At 34.3% G+C, this 16,299-nt stretch overlaps 1 protein-coding gene across 1 annotated transcript in view; it reads right to left on the reverse strand.

Annotated features, from left to right (window-relative positions):
* LOC121298390 (protein CFAP20DC-like) overlaps window positions 1-13,757 on the reverse strand; it is a 55,644-nt gene extending 41,887 nt beyond the window's left edge. The window contains 6 exon segments of the mRNA XM_041225501.1: window positions 1,552-1,666; window positions 9,301-9,377; window positions 11,801-11,890; window positions 12,379-12,468; window positions 12,924-12,994; window positions 13,742-13,757. Of these exon segments, the coding sequence (XP_041081435.1) occupies window positions 1,552-1,666; window positions 9,301-9,377; window positions 11,801-11,890; window positions 12,379-12,468; window positions 12,924-12,994; window positions 13,742-13,757 (459 nt within the window).
* Between the last annotated feature and the right edge of the window lie 2,542 nt (window positions 13,758-16,299).

Raw genomic sequence — 16,299 nt, forward strand, 5'->3', positions numbered from 1 at the left:
GCTATCCATTACTGTTTTTCATATTTTCTGAGAGTGATTAAATGAACACCTTTATAAAGTAATACAAAATGCTTCACGCTATAATGAGTGGCTAACTGAAGTAAAAGGGCAAACATACAGTTATGTCCTAATTACAGAGTGAAACACCTGTTTCTCAATGTAAATAATTTACAAACATCTATATAATCAGTTTCAGAAAAAGAGCAATTATATAAAATTACCCCTAAAAGCACTTTGAAAAAAAAAAATGGATCACCAAATCAACAGATCTAAAATCCTTTTTAAGAAGTGACCTCTTCTCTTTCCAGTGCTGCACTTCGAACTGCAGTCTTTATACTTCTAGCCCCAGATTGCCCTTGTTTGAAATTTACAGTATCTGACTAGAGGGTAGCTCAAGGGTTTATCATTGCAGATTTAGTGGGGCAAAAGGTACAGGGCACAATTAAATAGGAAAGAAAGATAAGTATTTCTTGAAGTAAATAAGAGGATTTCCACTATAACACCATTACTTTGTTCTTTTGTATGTGTAAAGGAAGGTTTGGTAATCTTTCTGAAAGTAAAGTCCTGCTGTTTCATTAAACTTTAAACCTAAAAACAAGAGAATCCTGAAATCAAAGCAAAGGTTTTGATGAAGAAATGTATTGTATGATAAAGTATTATGCAATGTGGCCCACAACCTCCCTTCAATTGGCAGAGCACAGTGGACAGAGGTCACCCTAGGATGGGCGATGGAACCCATTAAAGCCTCCAGAAGAGAGATATTGCCAAAGGATGTGGTGAGTAGGGGAAGGAAAAACGTAAAGACAATGAGAGACATGTAAATCCTGAACAACAGGAATTCGGATAACCAAGAACAAGTGAGTGGAGAACTTTAGCTTCGTCCATAGCATCTCGATAGACTTAACAGTACCCTGATACCATTTTGGTAAGTATTTTGTGATTGTCTGCTAGCTGTTTCTCTCCAACTGGTTGTCAGAAGTATGACTACAATGCTTGCACATCCTTGATTAGCAGTTACACTAATGCTCCCATTAATCACCTTAGTTACATCCTGACTGCTTGTTTTCTCAGCCAACACCATTATGGTAATTTCTCATGCTTCAGCAAGTTCATCTTTCAGGAGTAACAAATGTTGTACATCCTTATTAAGCTTTGCCAAAGCCTCTTACTTTTAAAAAAAAAAAAAAAAAAAAAAAAAAAAAAAAAAAAAAAAAAAATTTAAGAGCTACATTTTGTGCCTGTGATTAAACCAAGACTGTTTTGGCCTCTAAACCGGGTTGGAACAGCAGAAAGTAAGTTAATCATGTGTCTTTTTTGGGTGACTTTTATACAGGGCTGTCAATATGGGAGTCAGTTTTAGGGACAGGATTTTAAAGAACGTATTAATTTGGTGCAACTTACAAAGCGCTCCCTCTGCGCAGCAAGACAGTTCCCATACATATTTTTAACTAGGTGTACAAAACATAATAAATCAGTTTTATAATACACAGAGTAAAATACATGCATGAGCATAAGCATATTAAAAAAAAATGATATGCAAGGTATACCTACAATGTTCCGCTTGACAATTGACAGTGGTACTTTTGCATGTAAAGGAGTGGCAGAAAGGTCTTTGTGGATGGTTGATAAGTACAATCTTCTCTTGATATTGCCCAAATCAGTTATCCTAAAATACAAAATAATAAGAAAAAAACAATTGCAATCTTATCATTAGAATAACATCAGGCAATTTTGCACAAACACACCATTTAAAGCACGGCTGGCAAATTGGGAAATATGAAAATAACCCTTTTAGAAGATTAATAATGAGATTTTTTTTTCTTTTAAATGTAAACAGAGTGGTTATGGGCCTGAATATATAAAAATCACTTTACATGCAAATTTGTTTCTACCTTTCAGTACTGAATTTTAACAGCTTCTCATAGAAGAATTCAATTTGTGCAAGGAGAGACACCATGATGCTTCAATAATCATGCTTGTTCTGGTCCCCTTAAGCTCATGTTATCATGAGAACAAACTGTCAGCTGCTAAACAGGAAAACATCATGGCCTTTCTATGCTAAAAATGCACTTGTCATTTCCTATAGGGTGTATGTACGGTCTGAGCCAGGTAGCAAACATTCTCTGTCACTTTCACTTCCTGAACACACATCTCCTGGATCATGTTAATTACGGGAGTTTATTACTTGGTATTCAGGTCATCTCTGTGATAGCAAGAAGACAGAATTTGTTCAGCTCTAATAGATTTTGACCACAATCCATGATCACAGAGATTAGGTTGGCTTCACACAGAAACAGAGGCTCTTTTCTAAATATAAGGATTTTTGTTTGGTCTTGGTCCCAAGGGTAGCATGAACGAGAGATTTCAGTTAATATTAGCTCACTCATGTTTTTTTTGTTTTTTTTTAATAAAGACTGATATGAATAGATCATTTTAAATTAAATTCTAAGAAAAAGATAAATCTGAGGCACTCATAAAAATCAACCATATTCAGTATACCAGGCTTAAAAGATATTTTAAGAATCTTGGATTCTTTAGGCATAGATGTGTTCAAAGCCTAACCTCCTTTTTGTTGTAGGACAGACAAACCTTACATAATATACGTATATATACTGACGATATAACCTTGTAAGAATAATGATGTCATTTTTATTTTAAATTCAACTATGAAATACAGTATTGTGCAGTTGGAGGATGTGATGGAGAAAAATGTAACAATGTATATTTGATTGTCCAGGAGTAGAACCATTTAAATACTGATCCAAGTAGCAAAATGAAGGTTACAGAAAATGGAACATTTGCATTTTGTGCTTTCCCTTCACATGTTCAATTTGGATATTTCAGATTTCTTACCAATGTATACCATATTTTATGATCCAGACAAGAACCCAAAAGGAGCTAGACAGAGACAAGTGGTCTCCTGTTGCAACAGAAAGATTTATATATTGTTTTTATTGTTTTTAAACTACCTCCAAGAAGTGATCACGCTGGGATTTACAATGGGCCATGTGCTAGTAGCATAAGAAAAAGAGGCTTACATGCCTGACAGTTATATTAAATGACTTTGCTCTCTGTCCTGTTAAACTTTGTTTTAAAGCAACCAAAAAATAACAGCTACTGAAATGCAAAACTTTATTTTCCGGTTATATCTTTACTTGCACATGCATATATAATAAGGTCAAGCATACATGGATAGGAAAGTAATGAGAGCATGTTGAGAAAAAATGAGGTAGTCAAAAAGAAAATCAACCTCATTTATAATAATATTTCAGCTATCAGCAGGTGCATAACTCTCCCTTGCTGTATTCATTTCGAATTTAACATCTCCATCTGCAAACCATGTGAAGGGAAAATTACTTTTTTTGAGTTGATTTTTTTTTACAGCTTCCATTTTCAATTTGTGTCTTAGTATCTAATATTAACATGCTATGGGTGCAGGTGTGCAGTTCTGTTATATGTATATTTACCATAGTTCCATTTGCATTTTTTTTTTCTAAAACGATATCTATCACATCAGCAGCAAAATGATGATATGATACACTCAATACAAACAAAATAAACATCAAAAAATGTTTCCTAAGTTATCCTGATGTTTAAACTGGCTTCCACAAGAATGGGCTCACAGCATGCTATCTATTCTAATCAGCTATATTACACTGTTCACCTGTTACTTTGGCTCTGGATTGAAATGCAAATTCACGTCCCTGCCTGCAGTGTTACAATTAGGAAGAATAACAATACTAATCTCATTTTTGCTTGCCTGAGGCAAATTAATAATCCTAGAACCTTCAAAAAACTGACTAACATCCATCAAAGCCAATGACCATAAGCTTGACAGCTCTAGTTCCTAATTTGCAATGTTGAGAAATATGAAGCAGCCTAGTACAACAGCTTAGAGGTAACAGCAAGTATGAAGTCTATTTGTTATAGCTGATGAAGTACAGTGCAACACTACTGATCTGACCAAATGCTTGATTTGTGAGTACAGTCAGTACTTTTTCTATACTTACATGTAGCTAGGATTACCTTGAAAAAGATTTCAAACTTCAGAAAGTAGAATTCTACAATGTATACCAATGGCTGATTCATTCAATTACATACTGCAGTTTTTCAAATGACGCCACGCCACCCGGTCATTTTGTTACGCTACTACCAAACGTGAAATGTCATCTGTCACTTTCCCTGTGCAAGTAACCAACAGTAAGGAAGACAACCATGTCCTAATGAAAGAAAACAGACAAAGCAGACAGATTTAAATTTTGTTGCTCAGTTGCCATACAAGAATCAAAGGGGGATTTTTCCCCCTTATTATCTTACCCAGTAAATTGACACAGTGTTACTATTTCCAATTAAAATATTTAATGAACAGTTACGGTATATTAATGATTGTTCTCTACCCTGTTAAACACCCTTAGTCATGAACATTAGCCATAGATAAATGCAAACCTTTTGGCACAGAATGGGTTATAAAGTACAATAGTTACGGCTCCCATTTTCCTCAATGTTAAAAGGCAGAACACAAATAGTCTCAACTACAGTATGGCTCTCGTCTACAGCATAATGGTAAGAAAGCCCTACAACATCTGCATTTTATACAGTAAAGCAATAAGAAAGAAGACTCAATTTGTATCATCATCTGGTCATAAAAAAACGAAACAAAAACAACGATGGCAAGTAAATCGGACATCAGAAAGTGAACTTTCCCAAATGGAAAGCTTTGGTAATGACAGTCTTCCTAGTAAACCCATGAAGCAGACTGAGACATAAGGAAGTGCAGCTCCCACAGTAATGAGGTTAACATACTGTATTATGTATTTAGATGTTATAACCTTCATGCCAACAGAGTTCCAGTTAGGAAGACTACTGTGCAAATCAATGGTTTCAAACTATCAACAAAGTGGTGCTTTGAGTCATTTACCTTTCTTTTACATTTCGCTTTTAAATATTATTATTATTTATTTATTTAGTAGTAGTAGTAGATTATAACAGTCAAGGTCTGCAAGGTAAACTGCTGTCATATTTCAAAAAAGGTATTCAACCTGCTGTTTTTATGAAGCAATAAACCAGAAAAAAAAAAAAAAAAAAAAACACCACAAACTTTGCTGCTGTATTATGTCTATGGTGAACGAGACTCTGGCAGCTAGCTCAGATCAAAACACTTTAACAATAGCTATAGCAATAAGTGTTTAAAAGACGATATTTGAGTAATTGCTATAGGACCCACTAATCATTGATAAAATGACAGTTAATTTAAACTCTTTAAATCACAGTTTATATGAGTTTCATCTTACATTTAGAGAGCCTTTACTGGTGGTATAATGACACTTACCTTTTGACATTTCCTATTCATTAACATGTTAAATAAATTCAAAACAGAAGCATTGGGCACTTCAAAGAAGGCACTCAACCTTGGATTTGTAACTGCTGGTTTAACTTGGATGCAATACACCAGTAAAAAAAAAAAAAAAAAAAAAAACACAAGAAATTAAAAGCATCCACTGTCACTTTTGTCATTGCAGGACTTTCTCATTACAATGACCAGTTAACAAGAGCTTGAAAAAACTTAACCAATTAATGCAATTAATTTTTTTATATAAATCAGAAGCGGGATAATGAGCGCCACACAATTACACACTAATGAGCAGGACACTACTTTTGGTTGAGTGAACAACCTTGCCTTTTACTGAGACACTGAATCATAATGCCATATGTTAAAATGCAGGCACTGTAATTCATTTCCCAGCTGAGGTAGGAAATTAATTCTGTGTTCAAGTTTTCAAATCTCCCAAGAGCAAAAATAAGGTGCCATAAAGGAAAATATTTCCAGTGAGACTGTATGGATGAGTAGAATGTCATTAAAATTATACTATTCTCAAAGCCTGGTATGCATCTGTAATGTAACTGCAAGAGGGACTACTGTTCTATTCAAAGTACTTACTTTCTTTCCTTTCATTATATATATATATATATATATATATATATATATATATATATATATATATATACACACACACACACACACACACACACACACACATACAATCACAATTACATTTTAATGCTAAATCTATAGAATAATGGCATTTTTTAAGTTATTATTAAATAAAACCATCCCAAGGATTATAAATGTACAAATAATAATAGTATCGTAATCATAATGAATGATTTAAGATCCATGATCTCATACCATATGCACATTAGAAGCATTATTTTTACTCTGTAGTAATGACTTCAAACATAACATTTTAAACTATATTGGTCAAGGTTTACTAAGCTTCTACCCCAGTGCAAAGACTGGGACACAGATAACAGAGGGTTCCCAGTGGTTCACATTCAGTGTCAGTAGGAGCGCACAGAGCGAATCATGCAAGTGTGGTTCCAAGTTCCAAGCAGAGACAGGGAGGTATGTCAGCTAGGCAAAGATAACATTCTTCATCATGCTTCAGTGACCTCACTGGCCAGGCACCTGACAAGTGCAGCTTGCCCTTCGGTCTTTAGTCTGGCTGAAGGATTAACTACTTTTTGGAAGATCAGCAAGCAGTGCCTACAATTTAGCCGTTACCTGCTACAGCATCAATCTCAATGTTAGATCAAGCAAAACCCCTACTGACCAACACAGATAGATACACATTTATTTGTATGACATTTTTTCTCACATTTTATGTAAATGTCAATAAAGATTTTCAATAAAGATTGCATCTATGGAATACATTTGACATTTGTTCTGTTTGTAACACCAAAGGTTAGATCATGGCACAAAATAATACAAAAGGCTGATATACTATTGGCACATTTTTAACAGTGTAACATTAACTGGGTTCCTTTAGGCTGCTTGAAATTAAAGAGCAAGTAGCTTCAAATAATTATTATTATTATTATTATTATTATTATTATTATTATTACTATTATTATTTTACTGTCCTTTCACTTTATTGTGTAAGTTAATACATTGTGTGTAGGATCTCTCATTTTATAAAATTGCAAGTTTGGGAGAGATACTCAAAATGTGTAACATGATTTCTCTTATACACGCAAGTAACGCATTAATACAAAAATAAAATTGTACTCAGGAACAACATCACTGAAATGAGCAGAATTGTGTCAAGCTTTCTTTTGTATTGCTGGCTGTACATAGCAGCTGTCCTAGATGTCAAAATGTATTGACACTGTTGATTTATTACATATGTCTACGGTAAAAGAGAGTCTGGCAACAAGCTCAGATCAAAACACAAAACTTTAAAACCAAGATGGCACTAATTGACAAGTGGCAAGTGTACAAGGTGTTTAAATGACCATTCCTCAATGATTACTGCATCAGGGAATCGGTGGTGGAAATCAGCAGCAAAATGTGTTTTCCGGAGCGGCTCACACAGCCATCACTTCTGAACCTGTTCTTTGTGAAACACGAGTCACTTGTGCAGTCTTGAGTATGGAAGCACCTAGCAACTGAGTGCACACAATCAGACTCCTACCAATGTATGTCTGATCTGCATTCTGATACTCACATTTCATTTGCAGTCACCATAAACAAAGTAGAATTTTCAGCTGCTGGATTTTGTTTAAGCAAACACAAATTGGGGATCTTTTGATCTAGCAAAAGATCTAGTCTTTTTTTTTGTAAATGATTAGTAATTGTCTGTGGAGAATCATTGTATCTTGCTTGTGTATGGACCTGAATTAATGACGTAATCAGTTTTCCTTTGATTTTACACCAAGAGGGCATTGGACATCAGAGGCTTAGAACTAAAAACTTAACGCTTAGCTACAGCTAAGTAAGCTGTATTTGTGGTGTATGAACACAAGACACAGTTGTAAACTCCTCTGCATTTCATGTTTCACTGGGCTAGGTTTATTCCCAAATCCCTTAGTAAAAGATTAGTGCATTAAGGCAGCACAATAATGCACACCTTTCCTGAGGATCTCTCTGTATTTATTTATTTTTTTCTGTTGACTGACTGGATCACTGCAGTTAACAGTCCACTTCACTGCCTGCTAAAATCAATAACATGTTTTATATATCTACAAAGTCAGTAATGGAGCCAACGGTTCAAGCTATTGTCCTCATACAGTAGTGTCTTCCAATGACGAGAGAAAAATAAAGTTGTATCTCTACATAATAAAATGTAGAAAACACTACCTTTCTACTATGTCTTGCTAGGAGTCATAGCATTCCATTTTAGTGGCACTGAAAGGCTTCTTAAATGTCTTGAATATTTTGTCCTACAGGTATGATTTGACCAAAATTACATGAAAACTGATCATTTTTTAAACAGTGTTTGCACATTCACTTTTTGTGACTCGTGCCTTTTTCTCAACATGAGCAGCTGCAAGATATTGATAAAGAGGTTTGGCTCTGCTGGTACCTCAATGATGGATAGCTTTGAATAATATCTTGTTTGTTGATCAGATCAATCAAAGTACAGAGTGCAGTTTTAAAACATTTCCATCTGCATGAGAAAATATGACGGAAAGAAATGTACCATGAAACCTATGTTCACCCATCAGAAACACAAGTGATTTGTTTCAAATTGCTTTCCAATACTGTACACAACAGTTTTAAAAGTACCTACAGCTTCTGCAGCTAAGACGTAAAGATGGCAACCTTATTGCAATATAGATAGTGAAGCTATTTTTATGATATGTTCTCACATAACCTTGGAGCAATCAGTATATTGTATATAAGAGGTGCTCAGAATCTCGATACAAAATTTATGTTAATCACACCAGATCACTATCAGTTTTAATCAGTTACTTGTTAGTTTCAGAGAAGTGTACTGCAATGTGGATACTGCTCTAGTTCATAAACTTTCTTGTCCTTTATGGTAATAGCCAAGGGTTTCGATGTATGGATGGATAGATTTCAAAGGCAGAAAATCAATCTCAGATAGCAAAACACGTACACTTTGGCTGTGTTTATTACAGAGACTGACACAATCACTGCACCATCCTGAAAATGCTGGAGTGAAATCTAATGGATAACCATGCAGGGCCACTGGGCAATCCTGTTCCCTTATTTGCAATCAGAGGTACTGTAATGTCAGAATTATCATTACCCTACTTTCTGTTAAACAGATGAAGATGTACCTTTGGTCCCCACAGGCATGCCACAACACCCAGTCTTTGTGCAATAACAATAAAATAAACTTAATTAGTCCAAGTGGGTCTAGTACAGAAATTCATTGCTCACGTCTGGAGAGAACTGTCATTTCGCAATTAATCAACAGCCATTCCCCCCACACACATCAAATGTCTACTTTAAACAGAATAAATCATTTAAGATTTTTTTTTGTACATTCTTACATTAATTCTGTTGAGAAGTCTTTTCCCAGGGGTACAGAAGTCTGAAGAATCAAGTATCTCTGGATCAGTCCACATGTAATAAAAAATTATTATGCCATAATTTTTCTATAGTTTATATGATCTGAATATTCAAAATACATTGATACTTTATCTTAACAATTTTGTTAAACTTCCATTGACCCAGTAATTCAATCAGTACAACAGTATATTTTAAACTGGTTTTAATGTCAAATCCTGGGGGGGACGGGGGGGACTACTGCAATCCTAAAAGATTAAATAAAGGAGAAATCTTCAGGTGGGACTGACATTTTAATGTGACTTTGTAAAGATTTAAATTAAATGTAAACCTTCCAGACATAAGCTGTTTTGTACGAGATACATTCTAAAGTAGGTTTGTGATGGAATATCTGTTCAGGTGCATTAATTGGAGAACAGCTGCTGTCACTACAGCTTTGACTTTCAAAGCAAAACAATCCTGCATTACATCTGTGAAGTAAATGCTGTAGTTTCTGAGCTTTGATTTGAGTTATTGCAGCCTTATCTGATCCTCATTTGAGTCAGCAACTCATGTATGTTTTTATTATTATTATTATTATTATTATATATGATATTTTATATAGCACCTTTCATAGTAGACCACCATCACAAAATATATATTGATAAACATGTTTTGACAGCATTAATGCATAAATGCAAACATCCACAAAATACAATACAGAAAATGTAGTGTTTAATTTAGTTTCTTTAAGAATTGTGTCAAGGTGCAAACAATGTACAGTAAAGCCAAATAAAATTGCATGAAACAAAGGATTTTATAAACAGTGCACATTACTAAATGTAAAGACATTTTAACTAGAATCATTCAAATTCAAAGTTCAAGATAGGCAAAACGTTCTGTTAAATTTGCATCCAACTCATTAATTTCTGTATTTGAACTTGAACTTCTCCACCCCATTCAGTCAGGCACAGTGTTTAATGCAGCTGGAGGGAAACAAAGAACACCGTAAACTAAAGGCTATTGTATTTATTTGCAAATCCATGGCAACCTGTTGTGTAATTGAAGGTTTTCATGGTGTTTTCACCAGTTGGCTCAAAACAAAACGTTAATACCTGAACCCCCATTTATTCTACTGTACCGCAAATCTTCAGGCTTGCATTTGTACTCTGCTTCAAAACCATACTACTACACCAGGGGTGGCCAAACCTCCAGACCCTTCGAGCCGCATACCACAATTTTCATATGGCCGAGAGCCTCAAGACAGTGTAAAACATGAAATGTTTGAGAGCAAGACATTTTGAATACTATCACCGTTTTAATTTTTTTTAAATTCTCGGCTACATTATAATGTAATCTTAGCATTACTCTGTGCATTACAGTAGTTGTTATCTCCTGATGGCAGCAAAATACACAACAAGAGAGCGCACTGCAGAGCTGTACACAGTTTCAATAACAATAATAATAAACAAATGAATACAACTATAATAAAAAAAAAACCTGTGTTTATTTTTACTTTCTCTTTTCTTTCTTTTTGTTTATTATTCTAAGTTCATTCGAGCCACAATATGTGCGTCACCCAGCATTTAACCAGGAGCCACACTTGAACTGCACATAAACCTTATTTTGAAACAGTTTCTATATTAGCAGGTGAGACCCCAGATCATTTCACAAATTCAGTTAATTTAAAATTTACGTTGATTCACAGGGTTCTGTTAAATTTGATCACATTACTTCAAAGCAGAATATCATGGGAAATAGAGCAGCATCACCAAAATCCCAAACAGGAATATACATATTCAGTTGAAGACATTCATTAAAAATAAACGCACATTTATTTTTTCTATTATTTTTTGTTCAATTCTTCACTTTGAAATCCCTTTTAGTTGAAGCCTTTGAAGAAAGAATTGGCAGCAAACATATTTATAACTTTGTGTTCTTTTACAGTGGCACAATTAAAATGTCAAGGGTCCACAAACTGATTGAGAGCAAGAAATAATTTAAAAGTATAATTAGGTTTCTGTAATTGTCATGTGAATACATTTACAGGATACTTTATTCTTTAAAAAAAAAAGTTTTGATTGTTACTGCTGGCGCTTTTGCAATGCAATATATAGAAAAGAAAATGCTTTAGAAGGCTTTAACTCTATACATTATAGAACTCCAAGCATTAGACATAATCATTCTTGCCTACTGGCAAAAAGTATCTATATTCATAATCTATCATCATGTTCAAAATGAGATTCACCACGGGTATCAGTTCCAGGTATTACAAAAGGGAGCCAATAGACTTGGTTTTATTGGGTTCTTTTGGATCAAATTTAAGATGATTGAGCAGAGAGCACATTTAACAGTGATTGAGTTCACACAGAAGTCTGCCCATTTGACTGGTTAAAATAATCATGAATGTGAGGAGGGTTGGCTGACATTACCAGGGAGACTTGGCTGACATTTCGAATACAATGGCTTTAGCTGCTGTTCACACTGGTTGCCACACTTACGTGCCATTTTGCTTTCTTTGGGCAGCTGCATCTTGTTTGTTTGACTGCTGCCCTCAAGAACATAAACAAAACTCTTAACCGCTTTGTCAAAATCCTAAAAATTAAAAAAAAAAAAAAAAAGATGAAGTTACTTATAATAAATGATTCAATGTAGAAATAGAATTTGACAACACATTTCGGAGAAAGACAACACTGTACTTCTACTCATACAGTGACCAATCAGAGCACATTTTATCATGTCAAGATCATCACATTAGAAATAAACTAAATAAATCTTAGTAGAAACTATAACTGGCAACAATATCAGTTGCTCAGATGATGTTCACATTGCTATCTGTATTTATACAACATGTTCTGTTCTGGGGACATAAATTTAATCGTACACGTGTTATATTCTGGCACAAAATGTGCTGTCAACTTTACAGCTCCAGGGGTGGCTGTCTGTTGGCAGTTGTTCAGTGATTTTGAGGAGCTTTAAGACTTTAAAGTACTCTATAAATGTTAAGCTGTTTTTTTTTTCTCTTTCCTTTCTTTACCCTCAATTAAACTTCTCATGTTCTTGATTAAAATATAAAACCTTACTTTGCAAACAGAAGATTGGCTGCCACAGAGTTTCCATTTTGTTACAGGATCTTTCCCTTGAGCACTGACGATTTCCACAAAAGAACCACCCTTTAAAATTGAAGGAAGAAAATAAATAAATCACCAAAAAACATTACACATATGCCAGGAGCAAAAAACTGTATAAACAATATATACATTTGTATACCTATATATGTGTCTAGTCATGGGACTGGTGGGGCTTCCGGCCAGTTGGAAATTATTATTATTTTTTTTTTATATACAGTATGATTGATATGCAGTAACTATATTACAGGAACATTCCTGTACAGTTCTTAAGTTATCTGGGCTTACTGTTTTTCTCTCTCTCTCTCTCTGCGCATATATATATATATATATATATATATATATATATATATATATATATATATATATATATATATATATATATATATATATATATATATATATATATATATATATATATATATATATATATATGCAGATTCAAAATGTATACAAGCTCCCATATCAGGGATGTAAAAATACTTTGTCTTGTACAATACCCACATGCAAACAAAATCTTCTTTATCATCCATCCATCTGGTCACATCCGTAACACTAATTCGAGTATACTCTAGTAAGAAAAAGTTACATATATATTGCATAATATACATCTTAATAAGTTAGCGTTGCGCGGAAAGTTTAAAAACACTTTTTTTTTTTTTTTTTTTTTTTTAATTATACAAGTTGTACAAAAACCTTACCAAGAATGGAACGGAAGTGACATTCTGTTTTATTAAAAACAGAAACGATGTGTCTTTTTCCTCTTAAAAATGTTATTAGTAACTGGGCGTCACGTGTTTTTAAAATTGTAAACTTTTTTTTTCTTCTGTGGTGACGGTCACTTTAAAAACTGAAATGATGGATAATTCCATGGTAAAGTGACCGTGACTTTATGGAATTGCCATCATGTTCAACTTGATTTTTGTATTGTTTATTTACTTGTGTCCACCAGAGCCAACACAGACAGTGTACATCTCAAACGGTGGCGACACAAATTGTAACTTACTTAAATTATTAATACTTGTGGCACGTTTTAACTGCTGTTTCATCCTGAGAATATAGTATGGCATTATGTAAGGAGACGTAGAGCAATGAAGTAAAGCGCAATTGTATACATTATATAACTGCAACAGAAAATACCTCTCGAGTAAAGTGGAGTAGCTACCCGCTACGGTACAGAAAGACAAAAAAAAAAACATAATCTTTACATATCTTCAAAATACAATTACGCTTTGTCATTAATACACATAATGATTAATAAGCTTAACACATACAAGTATATTATTGTCAGTTACAAGCAAAAAGTTTCATAACCTACCGGCTTCTGCAGTCATGCTTCTCACAACATATCTGAGCCAATTAGAGCACAGAACGCAGCAAACCGCACCGGTCCCCGGGAAAACTCCACGGCGTTTCTATGGTTACGAGACGCTATAGTAACCTCCGGGGCATGCGCTAGTTAGTCACCTGCTCGTTGATTACTTTGCCAGGTACAATATTGTTGTAATGTCGTTGTTTCAATTCAAGATAATCGCCAACATATGATATGCTGCGTTCATTTTCCGGGGGTAGCGCATTCTGCTGCTATTTCGAAGGCCGGACTGTCACACCGAAGCAGATAGCTGATAATTTATGAACTATTCATATTAAACAATACAATGGCGTGCACAGGCTTCCAAATATTTGCATTTCAAACATGATAACGCGTACAGGGAGCTTTAGAAATCTGGCGTTTGTATTGCATTCAATATTGTCGCAAAATCGTTTATATTATGGCACAAATCGGAGATGATCTTTTAATACGTTGGTTATTATTTTCACAATTAGCATTTCAGATATCAGCTACTGTATAACATGCAAAAAAAAAAAAAAAAAAAAAAAAAGTCATCTTAAAAAGATATCCGATAGTAATAACCATTCCCATCTGTAATGAAGTACCTAACCTTTTGTTTCGCAAGCCCCATTTAGAAGGTCATTTGCAGGTGCCTGCTTTACCTTGGTTGACGGGATGTGGATTCAGTGTACTTGAGAGAAGCATGTATGCAAATGAGTGAGTTGTTATGCTCTCAAGGCCACATTTACCCAATTTACCCAAGACTCGCTGAAATGAAATTCTAATACTGTAATGAAATGAAACCTGCATGGTTGGCAAGATTTACACAATTTAACAGAACAGCTTCACAGTGAAATAGCTTCTTTATGATCTTTGCCTCTGTGTATGTGAACGATGCATTCATCAAATGGTGGCACATACTTTGTTCTCATTAGCACTGAACAGAAATCATTTAATTTGTCTCTCAGTATTTGTTATCCCAAAAGGTCATTTTTGAATTTCGTCCACTGCTAGTAGGCCACAAGTGTCTTGACAGTTAGCGTAACTATAACTTACACTTAATGAAAACATTTCACACACTATGCACAGTCCTAGAGTTTTTAATGCTCTTTAAATAATATTGATTTCTAGACAACCTAAAACTTTCAATATTATTCTTAATTTAAAAGTTTGACTTGCAGTTTGTAGTAATAAATTCCAGTTATACTAAATTAATTCGGCTTTAACTTGTATTGATTACCTGGCAAGACCGGAACAACATGAATGCATTCGAAAGCAACATGACACCTAGTTGTTGTTTCTTTACTATTAAATTAGAGTCAAAATAAAGCCCTTAAAAAAGTGTGGAAAAGCAATATATCAATGAAATGGGGATGTCACCTTATACCATTATGAAGATATACTCATTTATTGAAAATCTGTTATCAATGTGGCAGTATAAGTTATACAGCTTCTAACAAGACACTGCCAAGAAAAAAAAAATTGCAAGCTGTAAAACTGGATGCATAAACGGATGCATGAAAGAAGACGGCTAAACTTATTACAACTACTATAACTATAACTAAACAGTGATATTTGTAAAAGTGACATTTTGAAAATACAGTACTTGATTCTGGGATGATAGTCATTTTTATTCAGCAGGGATGATCTAACTTCAGCTCCAAATGCCGGCAGCATTCCTACTTGTTTCAATTCAGAAGGGAGATCTTCTCATAACTCAACGCGGATATAGCTAAAGGCTTTTCAATCACAGCATGTCAAGATCCATGGTAATTAATAATTCTGAGAAACAGAATTACAGGTTTGATTGGTATAAAGTTCACACATAGAACAGCATTGCATAACCCCTGTTTGCCTTCCAGAGAGACTCGCATTCGATTTTGAAATGACAAGGTGAGACCTATTCTAATAAGCCAGTAAAGAGCTGCCTTTTCTCTCGTTGGTGTCATTAAAACGTGCGGGCTGGATCTCTCTTTGCTGTTGGCTGTGACATCCAGGCAGACAAAAAAGTATTAGACTCATACAAACTAATCAGGAGTTTTTTTCCTGCTTTTTTATCAATTGCAAGGCCCAGACAAAAATAAATACTTCTTTTATAAATCAAATGAGTAACTCCAAACCCTGCACAGACAGATTCCCACTGTTGATATACAGCTCTGGCCAAAGGTTGTGCATCACCCTATAAAATTAACTCATTTTGCTTCATAAAATTGCATGAAACCTGCTAAATAATGTTACGCTAACATATTAAATTATATACCGCTTTGTAGTTTTCCATATACTTCATGAAAAACAAAAAAAAAGTGACATTTCAAAATCTAACATGAAATACTTTACTACTATTACGGCTTCAGGGAGACTTCTATATAGTTTCTTTGATTACATGATGTTAAATAAAAGATTTAAGTTATGTGATATATGTTTTTTTTTTTTTGTCTCAATCCTATATTCTAGGTGATGCAAAACTTTTGTCCGTAGCTGTACAGTAGATAGCATACCTTTCTCAAGTAAGAGAAGTGTTTAAAAAACACGCTACCACCCAA

This window comes from Polyodon spathula, chromosome 23, assembly GCF_017654505.1.
Source record: "Polyodon spathula isolate WHYD16114869_AA chromosome 23, ASM1765450v1, whole genome shotgun sequence".
NCBI classification, from domain to species: Eukaryota; Metazoa; Chordata; class Actinopteri; order Acipenseriformes; family Polyodontidae; genus Polyodon; species Polyodon spathula.